The sequence below is a fragment of the Rhinopithecus roxellana genome, chromosome 1 (genome assembly GCF_007565055.1).
Source record: "Rhinopithecus roxellana isolate Shanxi Qingling chromosome 1, ASM756505v1, whole genome shotgun sequence".
NCBI classification, from domain to species: domain Eukaryota; kingdom Metazoa; phylum Chordata; class Mammalia; order Primates; family Cercopithecidae; genus Rhinopithecus; species Rhinopithecus roxellana.
The window spans coordinates 36632649-36647347 of record NC_044549.1 but is presented as its reverse complement, the minus strand read 5'-3'; the positions used below and the strand labels follow the sequence as shown (position 1 = coordinate 36647347).

At 37.0% G+C, this 14699-nt stretch overlaps 1 protein-coding gene across 2 annotated transcripts in view; it reads right to left on the bottom strand.

Annotated features, from left to right (window-relative positions):
• Positions 1–14699, bottom strand: part of GAP43 (growth associated protein 43) — a 96619-nt gene continuing 81920 nt past the window's right edge. For both annotated transcript variants that reach the window (XM_010388618.2, XM_010388617.2), the window contains one exon: positions 1–639. In XM_010388618.2, coding sequence (XP_010386920.1) covers positions 551–639 — 89 coding nt within the window. In that variant the 3' untranslated portion in view covers positions 1–550. The remainder of the gene's footprint in view (positions 640–14699) is intronic.

Below are 14699 nucleotides of genomic sequence, written 5' to 3'. Positions count from 1 at the left end.
TTTACGCTAATTGGCACATTTGCTTTATTTATTTATTTTTAAAACAAACTGGGTTTTTTGAATTTTTTCCTTTTTGTTCATTCCATCACATTGAAAAGGAGGAAAACAAAAATGGTTTTGAATTCACTCGATATTTTGGACTCCTCAGATGAACGGAACATTGCACACACACTTGGAACAGAGAGAGAGATAGAGAGGAAAGTGGACTCCCACAGGGCCACACGCACCAGATCAAATAACTTGGATACAGTGCAAGAATTTCCCAAAATGATTGAATCATCATTACCAAGAACTCGCCATAACAACACCAAGAAACAAAAAATGTTTAAGCCACACTGTTTGACTTGGGATCTTTCCTGCTTTTTTTTTTTTTTTTTTTTTTTTTTAATGTTTGCCACACAGAGAGAAAGAGGGCTAGTGGGTGGGAAAGGACAGACTCACAGACGTGAGCAGGACAGGAGGGGACTTCAGAGTGGAGCTAAGAAGAGGGTAGGGAGAGACAGGCTCAGGAGAGGGGAGGGTGGGGGTGTGGAAAGCCATTTCTTAGAGTTCAGGCATGTTCTTGGTCAGCCTCGGGTTCCTCTTCTTTACCCTCATCCTGCCGGGCACTTTCCTTAGGTTTGGTTTCATCTACAGCTTCTGAGAAAGAAAACAAGATAGGGTGGGGGGAAAAGGAGAGAGTTAGTATTTTGTCTTATCTGTTCATACAATGGTGCAATGCATTTCTTCTTTTTATGTCATTTCATAAGAGCATTAAGATTAAAAGATTATTAATATCCTAGTTAATATAAGTTCCAAGTTCAGAAGAGTTTACCTCAAGGAAGCTGTTCAGAGGCACCTATGGAAGAACTCAGGAGCAAAGGTACGTGAGTGACAAGGAGCCCACTTAACAGAAGGTGCTGTGGTCTTTAATCTCTCAGCCTTACAATCAAGGTATCCACATACAGGATCTTCACATAGGGAATCAACGACAATCTTGCATTGCTGTTCTATTAGTGTCAGAAGAATTGTGACAGATAATTTATGTGGACCATCGAGCATCCATTCCAAATTTCTTACCACTCATTTCCAGTATTGGAAAGTGAAGTAGTTGAATTTTCAGCTCCTGTGGGACAGCACTGGTCAATTATAGAAGTAGAAGTCCCTAGAGAGGGCAGAGTTGGGTTTTGCCCTTCACATTCTCCTATTCCTGATCACTTGGACCTAAAACAATACATGGCACTGTAGCAGCTGCCTTGTGACCATGAAGACAAAAACTACACACTAAGGATGGTGGAGCAAAAAGAAAAACTCATCACTGAGTGACTGTACTACTCCTAGATACCTTCCCTCAGAGACAAGTCACTAGCCTCTTTAAAGCATTGTAATATAATAGTTTTCAGTTTCTTGCAGCCAAGTGCATTCCAACTGAATACACTTTTCCATAGGGAAAGTACTGCCTTGCCTAACAAGGAGGATATCATGTATTTTTGAAGAAAAATTTTCCCTTGGTTTCCCGACAGAACTCAGTCAACAAGTTTACGCTACCTGATAGTTTACTAATATGCTAGCTTGTGGAAAAAGAATTCATTTGCTTTGAAACAACTTGTGTTGCCAAACAATCAACTCCCTGTGTCAGGGTCCCCCAAGACCACCCCTAGGTTCAGTGATTTGCTAGGAGGACTCATGGGACTCAGCATGCAGTCTGCTTCATAACTAAAATCTAGTGCAGTGAAAGAACACAAAGCAAAATAAGCAAAGCAAAAAGTTGCACATGGGCAAAGTTTGGAGGAAACCAAACAAGTTTCTAAGAGTCTTCTCCCCATGGAGTCATCCAGGATGTGCTTAATTCTGTCAGCAATAAATTACCATAACACATGGACGATGTCATCTATTAGGGAAGTTTAACTGAGTTTGCGTTGGTAATTGGTCATGTAGGCACCCTCCACCTAGCAGGTACAAAATTCAGACTCCCAGAAGAAAAATAGATGTTCAGCATAAACCACATTGTTTGTATTATGGTTTTAGGCACCTGGAACCACTCTTATCAGTTAAGGAATGATGAGAATCTTCTCAAAATCCAAGTTCCCAGATGCCAGCCAATGGTCAACTTTACAAACAAGCCTTTCTAAGGGCAGCAGTCCCAGGCCTACTATATTAACTGTTTTTGTTTTTTTTTTCACCTCAATCCCTTATATTGACGATGCCTGTGTCTTAAAATAAAGCTATTGTTATTGCTTGTCCTCCTCTTAACAGCTACTAGGTGCTAATTATTCTTGGAAAGCTAAACTGAAGTCCATGGAATTTTGTTAGGCTAACAAATTTGTGTTTAATTAGAAGACAATAGACAGTTTGAAAGCCCTTGAGCAAGGAATATAATACAGCTAGGCTTTGAGGAGATTAAACTAGGAATATTAAATAAAATGGTTTTGCTGTATGTAGATGTTGAGATTAGATAAATGGGGTCATTAAGGAGACCATTAAAAGAACTCATCAGGCCGGGCGCGGTGGCTCAAGCCTGTAATCCCAGCACTTTGGGAGGCCGAGACAGGCGGATCACGAGGTCAGGAGATCGAGACCATCCTGGCTAACACGGTGAAACCCCGTCTCTACTAAAAAAATACAAAAAAAAAAAAAAAAAAAAAAAAAAAAAACTAGCCGAGCGTGGTGGCGGGCGCCTGTAGTCCCAGCTACTCGGGAGGCTGAGGCAGGAGAATGGCGTGAACCCGGCAGGCGGAGCTTGCAGTGAGCTGAGATCCGGCCACTGCACTCCAGCCCGGGTGGCAGAGCAAGACTCCGTCTCAAAAAAAAAAAAAAAAAAAAAAAGAACTCATCAAAATGTATGTCTCTTTTAAATCAGCCAGCTACATATTTACATTCAGATAAAGCTGAACGTTTACACCCACCATTATTAAACACATTTCTGGAATTTCTTCTCTGAAACATCTATCAAAAAACATTCTTTTAAAGCTCTTCAGTAGCAGAAATGCTTATTTTTTGAAAATAGGTTAGACTTTTAAAATCTAACTAGACTAGTCTGGTAAATAATCAGCTACGATAGGTAACTTTACCTTATAATACTCACTTTTGACCAAGGTTTTACCTTTGCCCAAAAGGAATGGATGAGTTCAGAGTGATAACTAAAGCAGGGAGTCCAGTCCACAGCTATGCAGGCCTGAAGCCCACAATGTTTAAAAATTGTCCCATTAAAAGCAGCTAAAAATGAAAGGAAGAATCCTGATTAGTCTTCTGTAATATAAAATCTGGTCTTGGCACTTTCCAGCACTAATTACATGATTTGTAAATGCTAGAGATGAATTAATATGTAATCTTTAGTACTTTGTGCAAAATCTTTGATCATCATGGTGAATGTCAAAGACAAATGAATGACTGAGGACAGCTGGTCACTCCAATTACCATGATCCAATTAGAGTAAATAGTCACATTCCTCATCTAGCAGATCAACCTCCCTCTGAGACAGTTATTACTTAGGAAGACGCTATAGAGGCTGAAAGACTGCAGTGTGATTTTCAACACCAAGTGACATAGAACAAGTGAGTAGAAGCAATGACCTGGAGCTGGCAAATGAAAGTCTGGAAGTGCTAGCGTGAGGGCTGAAATCCAGCAAGGTGAAGCATAGAATATGCTTGTTCTTTTTCAGTTTGCCTCTAAATAGTACTTTTACTTGTATTAAACATGAAAACCTAATATTAGTACTGTTATTTTGTTTAAGACATTACAGGGGCCGGGCGCGGTGGCTCAAGCCTGTAATCCCAGCACTTTGGGAGGCCAAGACGGGTGGATCACGAGGTCAGGAGATCAAGACCATCCTGGCTAACACGATGAAACCCCGTCTCTACTAAAAAATACAAAAAAAAAACTAGCCGGGCGAGGTGGTGGGTGCCTGTAGTCCCAGCTACTCAGGAGGCTGAGGCAGGAGAATGGCATAAACCTGGGAGGCGGAGCTTGCAGTGAGCTGAGATCCAGCCACTGCACTCCAGCCTGGGCCACAGAGCGAGACTCCGTCTCAAAAAAAAAAAAAAAAAAAAAAAAAAAAAAAGACATTACAGGAAAAACAAAAATGAGTCACAGCATTATGGACTAAATGTTTGTGTTCCTTCAAACTTCGTATGTTGAAATTCTAACCCCCTAAGGTGATGGCATTAGGAGTAGGAATCTTTGGGAGGTAGTTAAATCATGAGGGTAGAGGACTCATGATTGGGATTAGTGTCTTTATGAAAGAGACAACAGAGAACTAGCTAGTCTCTTCCACCGTGTGAGGACACAGCAAGGTACAGAGAAAGCTGGCCCTTAGCAGAATTTGTCTGTTGTTTATAAGCCACCTAGTTTATGGTATTTTATTATAGCAGCCAAAGACATTTGGGCTATATGTGTGTGTGTGTGTTTGTGTGTGTGTGTGTGCGTGCGCACGTGTATGTATATAGTGACCACTGAATGAATTTCCTAAGACTATTACTATTATATACCTAGTGATGGCTTCTCCTCAAATCTGTCTTTACCAGGGCAAAATCAATCCCCCAAATCCAGTTCTATTATAAAACAGAATGTGTCTAAAACAAAAACAATAAACAAAAATTGATGATGTGTTTTAGTTTTAGATTTAGTTTTAGTAGTTTAGGCTTTTTTTCCTTTTAGAGGAAAAAAGTTTTTTCAAGACATAAATTTTTCAAATGGAACATGGTCCTATTTTTGGGAGTAAATAACCTTATTTATATGAGAGGCTTAAGCTAGAGGCTCAAAAACTTGATTAAATTATTTAATTAAGTTGATTAAATACTCTTACTGTGCCATGATTTAGTCTCAAAAATTATATTCAGTTATTTGGACGGATAATGTTAGAATCTGATAGAAAGCTGTAACCTGCCCATGCAATGGCATTTTAGCCTTGACAAAAACATTGCTCTTCCAAGCCCAAAGACTGCTTAGAGATTACCACCACGTTCACTGGCAGCCTCCATGAATTTTGTCATTTCTGTGTTAACTTAAAAAGAGAAAGTTAACATCACAGAAAGTAAATTCATACATTATTGATGTATCGTAGTTCAAGGATCCTTCAAAAGGGAAGAAAGAAAATGTTTTCGTTCATTCATTTATTCATCCAGTGAAAGAAATTGAGTCTTACTGTGTTCACACACTGCTCCATGAACTGCAAATATAGCAGTGGTGACACAGCAATGAAAACACAAAGCAAAAACCTCTATGTTCTTGGAATTTATATGCTAGCAAATTACTGTAATAATGTGTTGTTTATTGGAGAAAGAATGGTAAAGGAAAGAATAGCTAGATAAGAAGCACTCAGCCCTAAGGAGCATAATTTGTCCTGGGTCACTTCTCTTGGATTTGCAAAGCTGACTAACTTGAATGAATCTCAGAAGTTTTGAAAAATGAAAAAACCATAGTAGTTTCCATATTCTTGATCCACAACCACAATTCCTAAGAAAGATCAAAACCACACTAAGACAGCAATAAAGATCTGAGTTATCTCTGCATGTGTTTGCAACAATGTAATGGTAGCCTTAAAAGACTCAGCGGATTAGGTGGACAATTTCACAGTGGTCCTTGAAAGATATATGCCAGACTTGCTCTCTGATTCTTGCTAAAATAGAGTCTGGAAGCAGTTCTTGCCTTTATGCATTCCATTCATTTCCTCGAAAGGGTGAGAATAGCATGTCGATGCATTCTGTTGGTGAGCAAATACCAGGAGCATATGCAGCAGCGGCTGCTTGTGTGCTCAGCCAGGCAGCCTGGTTGCAATGCTGCTGGAGGGATGGCGATGTTCCCAGCTGCCATTGCCTATGCTGAGCTCTAATGGCCCTGTTTTCTGGCTCCAGTCCAGGCCCCTCCACAGCCCTACATTACTGAAATTAGGTTGAGTGGATTTCCGAGTAAAACATTACCTCTTGGGACCTGCCCAGCTCTCCCCAGCCTTGTCAACATTGATTAAATATAAGCTGCTATCATCCTGGGGCCATGCCCACAATTACTCTACCAATCACCAATGGGCTGGGTGTTTGCTTCCTTTCCCTTTTTATTTTAGTCTTTCTTGAATATTAAGCATCATCACCTCAAAAGCTCAAAGGAAAGTAATAATAATAAAAAAAAAATTTGGCAGCTAACTCACATATGGCCCTTTTGTTGCTCACATAGTCTTTTTCTTTAGCTATATACCAGATGTCCATCTGGAGCCTGGATCATGGCTTTCAGTGGTCACTGTAATCCACATTTTGCTCATTTCATCACCATGTTTCACATTTTAAGTTTCTTTCAAAACACTGAGCCAGTATATTTCATTTTAATGTAAAGAGAATTATGCAAATACCACTTCTGCCTCCATTCCTTCCTTCCTTTCCAAGCACTTGAAAGAGAGAATAACCTTTTTGCTAATAATACTATATACTTAAGGATTTCAAAGAGTAACCAAGAAGAAAAATCAGAGGCAGCATGATGGGGTCCCAGCGATATCTGCCATATGTCATCTACATGTCTACTTTTTCCCTCAAGTTTAGGCCTAAGACCAAGCTGATTCCTATTCTAGCCTAGACTTTGCCACTAAGTAATCATATGACCTCAGAGAAGAATGCTTTCCCTTTCTTTGTCTCAGTTTCTTAATCTACACATAATGTGAATAATAATGCCTACCCTACCTTATCGTAGGTTGTTTGGAGCTTGAAGGGAGGTATTTGAAAGTGCTTTATAAAATCTAAAGTGCACAATGTAGTTTGTCGAGATTTTTATCCAATTTATGGGGTTTGAGATTTGCTGAATTTTAATCCAACCTTCAGGAAATGAAGGATTTGGGAAATTCACTCAACCTAATTCTAGCTGCCAAGTTTAATAGTCTTGAGAGGAAAAAAGCAATTCTTCCCCTTCCGCCAAAAAAACTTCTTTCCCAGACAGATGATTAAGATACTTTCTCCCCTAGAATGTTTCCATAAAGTCTGACTCTGATGAGAAAACAAAGATATGAGTGACTAATTAATTAGAGAGCAGTACTCAGAAAATAAAGATACGAGTGACTATTAATTAAAGACAGCTACTCTTATAAAAGCTACGACAGAATATAATATTTCTAGTCTACAGAACAAAAGACAGTGTTTTTATCTGAATGGAGAAAAAACCCAGAGATATTTTTTTAAAAATTATAACTAAAGCCAAAGAAGGTACAAGTTGACTAGCCTTGAAAACTTCTTAAAACATTATTTATAAAGAATGTCTACCAAATCATCAAAAATTAGTGTTCTCTCTTCTTTCCCAGCTAGAAATATGCAGAAACATCAATAATTTACATGGCTTGCCTACTTGCCCTCAATAATTTTTGGAATAAGATGAAGTAAAGATGTTAAGTTAAACTATGTTAACTTTATTTTTTACCATTACAATGAATAAGTCAACTTCTAAAGATTGAAAATTAAAACAAGAAATTCGGGGTATTTTCACTTTAGTATAACAGTCAAAATCACCCCTTCATTTCTGCTCCCAGCTAAATTACATGTTGAGCTGGCAGTGGAATCTGTGGGTCTATTGAGGCATTGCTTCAGTTTGTTTGGGGGTTGGAGGGAAGAGGTAGAATGCAGAGTCAGCCTAAAGATAAACACTGATGGCTCCGATGGCACTGAGAAATTATGAGAAATGCCATGTCGAGAATAGAAAAGTAATGTGATAGTGAGTGTTGTTAACTAATAGTGATGATTAGAGACATTTCAACCTAGGAATTTTTGTTTTCCTCCTTTCTGTAGAAGTGTGTGTGTGTGTGTATGTGTGTGTGTGTATGCTTGTGTGTGTGTATTTAGAACTGAAAAATCCCATGTGTGCCCAAACTTTATCATTGACTTCTAAAGACCTGAGTTTCAGGAGCTCTGTTCTCTCAGCATTTTCAAGTTCTTATGAGCTTGCCATAAATTGATTGCAAGTGGCCATTATCACAGTTGCAGTGTTGGCTCACAGCACTTTCCCTTCAAATAATTTCCTGAATTCTTTTTGAAATAAGGACTATTCTGTTCTCCCAGGGGAATTCCAAATACATGCGTGCGAGTGCACATACACACACACACATACAAATGACCATGAAGAATTTATAGCTTTATTTAAGAAGTTTGATATATGGTATAACCACAGAACCCTAAAGCTTGAAGGAACGTAAGAGATACTTTAACACTCAATTTCTTGATAAGAAAATTGAAGCTGTAGGAGATTAGGTAATTTCTCTATGATCATAAAATTGAAAAGGGCAGCACTGAAATCCAGGACTCCTGACTCATAGCCCAGTACTCTTTCCTTTATCTTATGATACTTTTCTGGGGGACTGGTGCAGATGACATTCAAAACCCAAAAACGTGCTTTATCTTTATGCTTTGACAGGCTGGATTCACTGAGACAATGAAGCTGATAGTTTGGTTTAATTATTTTACCAAACGTAAAAATGGAAAAGAAGGAAAAAAAAAACAACCAAAAATCAAACATAGGCTATATTCTTAAATAATTTGAGTAGACATAGATCATAGAACCTAGGTTTCATTTTGGGAGGGTTCATTTTTAACAGAATTTTATTATTAACTATTTTTTTTTTACCCAGTTTTCACTATGAAGGGACATTAAATAATGAAAATTTTTTGCTATGAACTGTAACCATGGACACAAGCAAGAGGTTGAAGAGCTAATTGGCCTCAATAAAAAGAGTTTATATATCCTGGAAATTTGGTTCAAAACAATTTTTAATGGATTTTTCAGAAATTTGAACTAAACCAAATTATAAAACAAAGACTGGAATAAGCAGAACCATCTCACTGAAATTCAACTATATACGTGCTTTTTTATATTGATCAATGAATCAGAAAAAGATTTTGTTATTCTCTCTCTTTAAATACTCCACAAATCAGTTTAAATCAAGTTTAAAACCAACAAATATGTTTTAAATATTTGAGTTAAAATATCTAAATTATTTTCAAACAAAATTTGAATTTAACACTTATTTCACTCAGTTCAAACTTCTCAATTTTCACAGTAAAAACTGGGTCAAGGTATAGCCTATGATATCTACAGAAAAAAAAGAGTAGGCGAATAATTTTTCTAGGTTGACTTAGAATGTGATTTCCTAGAAAGCAAACTTTTGGGAAACTTTTATTTTATATGGTAACCATAAGTTATCTACATTGCTTGGCACATTATAGTGAATCAGCATTTTAAATTGTAGTTCTCAAACCATACACATGAATCCGTGGGCGCTACAGTGAACTCACAGGAGTGCCAACATATATTTTTAAATTTGAGAGAAACTATCTGTTGGATACTGTGCAATATAATATTATTAAGCTCCTTGAACCTACCTACCTAATAAGCAGAGGTTTAGGGGTGCCATGAAAACATTATCGACCCATAAACTGAAAAAGTTTGAAAACGTCTATTTAAAATTAACATTAAAATCAATTGCTCATATATATATGTATATGTTCATGTATACTTGAAAAATGCAGTAAAAATTGAGAATTCTGTTTGATACTTTAATCTGCTATAAAGGACAGTTACAATATAACTGATTATCCAGTAATAACTTTTTTTCATATTAGCATTTTAAAAAGCTACTTAGTCAATGTTTGTACATCACCTTGAAAATGAAAAAGTGATTTATGATTTGGTTCATTAGCATATATTCTTTGACATAGGCCTTAGAGTGAAATAAGCACATTTATGTTATTGTTTTAGAACATGATCAATTTACCAACTTTTAATTCTAGGAGGTCAATGTTAATTGTATGTACTTAAATGTGTTTAACACTCTGAAAAGAAGTTTACAAGAAACACATCAGTAATTTCAACTGTACATCTCCCTGTTTTACTCCACAGGATCCCAGATAAGAAGAATCCCAGCTAGGCAAAAATCTGAGCTGGGATTTCAGTCTCCGGCCTTCACAAACTCAATTGTCTAAGAGGCCAGGCAAACAACATTAATGTGAAAATCTGGCCAAGGGTAAAATTGGCAGTGGGGTCTGTGGGGAACTGGAGAGTGCAGGTTTTGCCTAAAGGCATGAAAAAATGCTAAATAACTCTCGTTGGAAAAGCAAGAGGTGGCAGGGTGTCTGGAGTAAGACATGTAAATTTGTGGACTCTGACTTAAAATGAAAGAGGTTCCCATTAATCAAAATAAAATCTCATACTTGCCTACAAGAACTAACCACAAATCTGGGGTTCTGAAAGACAGTACTGCTTTTTCTATTTTACTAAATTTAAACTACTGGCATTTAAGATTTTTCAGTGAAGTAAAAATAAATAATACCTGTTTCAGATTTCATAAATGTCCCACCAAGCAAAAAGAAATAGAAAAAAAAAAAAAAAAAAAAGCCCGTTGTCAATATCATCTGTCCCCTCACTTGCCACTCAAATATTCTACAACTCTACATCCCTCCACATGCTTTTCAGATGTTCTGCATTCCTTGTAGTAGATGCTGTTGATGCCCCTCTCAGATCTTCTTTACCAGGTCCATGCTCTCATCCCCCAGCTGCCGGAGGTGTTGGCTGCTAACAGTCCCACCTAACACGTGGGTAAAGGATAGAAAATAGGAGCCACCTCAACCTGGTTCCTGAGGGGTCATGCCCCTCTGCCTACCATGACTCCACTCCAGTGCCCTTGCTTTTGGACAAAACAACTTCTGTGGTGCAATTTGTGCTTCAGAGCTCTCTGTTGGATCAGGCTGAGACCACATTTCCCCCGAACTCTCATCTTTGCCTGGTGTCTTCCTCTGCCCTATCTTCTTTTCTCACTCTCTTACAAGTTACCACCAATAAATTACATTCACAAGAATTCCCTTCTTGGACTTTGATTATGGAGAACTGGACCAAAGATATCTCTTTAACCAAAAATTAAAAACTGGAGTTGGGAGGCAGACCAGCCAATGATTTCAGAGAAGGATGTAGTAAATCTTCAAGGTTGACTCATTTGGATATACTGCTTATAATTCCTATGATCCAGCTCAACTACATTTTCAACCTCCAAGCTTACACTAAACAGAATTCATCACTTCATTCTCATATGGAAGTTGTATGCCTTGCACTATATCACAGTTCACGGTATCTTTTTAGTCTTCAGTTGACTGTGGACTAAATTCTCAAAAGAAAAGTATACATTTGTTGGTGTTTTAACTCCACAAAAGCAGAGATTTTTTTTTTTTTTTGTTCACCAATGAATAACAAGGACCTGGAAATATGCCTGGAAAGTATGTTTCCAGGTACTTGGGATACATGTGTGTGTGTGTATAGATAGATAGATAGATAGATAGATAGATAGATAGATAGAGAGATAGATAGATAGATAGATAGATAGATAGATAGATAGATAGATAGATAGATAGATATAGATATATATCTTGAATGCTTTGTGACATGTAGATGTCACCAAAGTAATTGAAGTAACCTCAATTACCTCAGGCAGAACACCTGTGGTCCTACAATGTTACCATGATCAAAGGAAATAGCAAAAGTTTGTAAATTTAAAAATATTGGATTATAAAAAGGAAACCCAATGCTATTCTGTTTCATAGCCAAGAAAATCATTATCCCATCATTCTCCATTTTTTTGCTAACTTTAATTTTATACCTATCTTCTAATTTTATAACCAAGTATTCATATATAAAGAAAAACAAAATAAGAAATAGATATCTACTATAAGCATAACTATTTTTAGATGTACAGAGTAGTAGTTAAGAGAGTTGATTCTAGAGCCAGCGTGTTTACATTTAAATTCTGTCTCTCAGGCTGAGTGCAGTGGCTCATGCCTGTAATCTCAGCACTTTGGGAGGTTGAGGCAAGAGGATCACTTGAGCCCAGGAGTTCAAGACCAGCCTAGGCAACATAGGGAGACCCAGCCTCTACAAATAATTTAAAAATCAGCTGGGCATGTACCTGTGGTCCCAGCTATTTGGGAGGCTGAGGTGAGAGGATCACTTGAGCCTGGGCAGTGAAGGCTGCAGTGAACCACTGCACTCCAGCCTTGGTGACAGAGCAAGAACCTGTCTCAAACAAAAACAAATAAATGACAAACAAATAAATAAATAAAGTCTACTTCTGACACTATGACCTTGAGTAAATTACTTAACCTCTCACTGCCTAATTTTTCATAATATTTCATAACAACCCCACCTCACATGGGGTTGTTATGAAAATTAAACATGTTCATTTAAACTCCACATAAATAAATGACATATTTAAGTAAGTGCTTCTAAGTGTTGGCCATTATAATATGACTAGAAGGAATCTAACATTGGTTAATGTTTACTATGTGCCAAGCATTGTGCTAAGAGGTTTCACATATAGGTAATAAATATGCATCTTCGCTGCTTTCCCATTTCTTCACAAGTAAAACAGGAATAAAAATATCTACCTCATAAACTTGTGATGAACATTAAATGACAATAAAATTTTTAAAATGCCACTTCTTTGCTCACATGAATGCCTAAAAAATGAGTTATCTTCAACATTTTCCCCTCTAATTTATGCTTATCCAATCATAACTCACAGCCAAAGAGAAACTGTCTTCAAATATCCTGACAAAGAAAGAGAAAAGTCTCTCTGACTTGTAAAGTTTCTGCTTGTAGAGTGAAAAAAAAAACCAGTTTTTTGAAAAAGGCTTTGAAGTCAGGGACCAAAGTCCAAAAATGATCACAAAGGCAAAGGTGACCATTGGCCAAACTTGAAGGGCAGCAAAGAAGAAAGTCATGATTCAGTGATACAAGAATTAAAGCTACTAAGCAGTAATGCCTTCAAGGGCAAAGACTTTTCTGATATCGATGGTATTTAAAAACAGAACAGCCTTCTCTATTTCACATCTAAAGAATAGCAGCCAGTTGATTAAACAAACAAAAACCTTATCTTTGAGCTTAGCTTCATTTGTAGAAAAACTATGTTTACCATACTGAATGAGTAAGAGGCCAAGTCGCAGCCTACCCCCAGCTGGGTAGTAAATCTTGCATCCAGTAGGCAAGTTACAGAGAGAATGGCAATTCTCCAGGCTTAAGACATTCCATCCAACTTCAAGAAAAATTCCCTTGTTTAATCATAATGTTAAAATCCTATCCTTGAAAAGGACCCTAAGATTTCTTTTTAATAATTGATCCCTTAAGTTTCAGGAAAATGGTAAGATGCAATGAGATTTTTCAGCTTTTTTGTGAGAAAGTTCTTCTCATTTCCAGGAAGTACTGAAGTTATTTGGGGACAGGCATATGATGAAGGAGAAATCCTTTGAGAAGACTGCGCTGATGGAGTTATTCTTTCTACTTATGCAAAACACTCTCTCGTTTCTGGACCTTCTCAAATAGGGAATCCCAGCAGACTTTGAAGAATAAAGAATCCGAATGGGATAGGAAGTGGCTGTTCTCTTGAAAGATGTCTAGGCAAAGAGATGTCATACTTCTTTTGGAATCTTGTTCAAACATGATTGAAGTTAGCACCGACCCCCACCCTCCACAAAGGATTTTCTGTAATTCCTCTGCTGCATTCTGGACGAAGTTAATAATTTTCAAAAAATTATACTTCCTGTATTTGATGTTAATTATTTAGGTCCATATTTGAGAGGTGAGGAAAAATTAAACAGGCTAATCATGTTTGTTGGTAATTTTTTATTGAATCCACTTTCTTAGCTTTTCCTTCTCACAGTTTTTCACATTCATTGAATGATTGCTTAGGCATTGTACCAGCCTTTTCAAAAATTTGGGTTTTTTATGTTTAGGTATTTCTATTACATCCATTGTTTTCCACAATGTCACCCTAGATCTCATCTAATGAGATCAGTCATAAAAGTGTTACTGTAGTAATTCGTGTCTGCCAGACTTTGAGAAAGTTAATGAACTATCTTTCAGTTATACTGATTTCCATTTTAAAATTCAATAAATTATTTTAAATGTTTTAATATATGATGAGTTAACATTCTTTATTATAAAGTTGGTATTTCCAATATTTACCTTTAAAAGCAAAAGCAGACCTAGGTTTGCCAAATCCCATGATCTGGTATTTGATTAAATGATTTAATTATCTGACACCAGGGTTAAAATACAGAAACTAAAGCCAGACATAATTTTAGCTCTGTAACAATGACACCAATAGTGACTACAGCTGCTAAAAATATTTCCTATTTATATCTATTGCTTGGGTAACATTTAAATTTTTAAATAAAAGCACTGCATTCATGAGTCATATTCATTCAGCTCATGCCTTGCCATGGTTCGGCATGATGTGTTTGGGAAGTACTTGAGATTAGCCAGACAATTATTTATCTTTGTTGTTTAATTTTCCCTTATGGCTGTATCTACACAGCACAAAGCAAACTAGAGACTTGGCAGTTGTCTTGTTAATTTTATCAAAGCAAATGGTTAAGCCACATAAATCAGGACAAAAATACAAAATCTGTATATACTGTCACAGACTCAGCTTGTAGTTGTTCATGAAATTACAAAGTAACGGAAGCTGAAGGAGACCTTAGAGATTATCTGATTTCAGTTCCTTATTCTCTATGAGAAAAGCTAAAGATGAAGAGTTTTTGTGACTTGTCCAAAGACACACAGCTAATTAGAATTCAGCGATCCTCCATTAGATCATATTGCCTTTCACAGCCTTGGGGAATGAGTATATTACACTGCTTGATTTTAACTTGCATCTCTTCCCAGAGTCCTAAATGTACTGTATTACTCTACTCCTCTCTCCCGTCTTTCTTCCT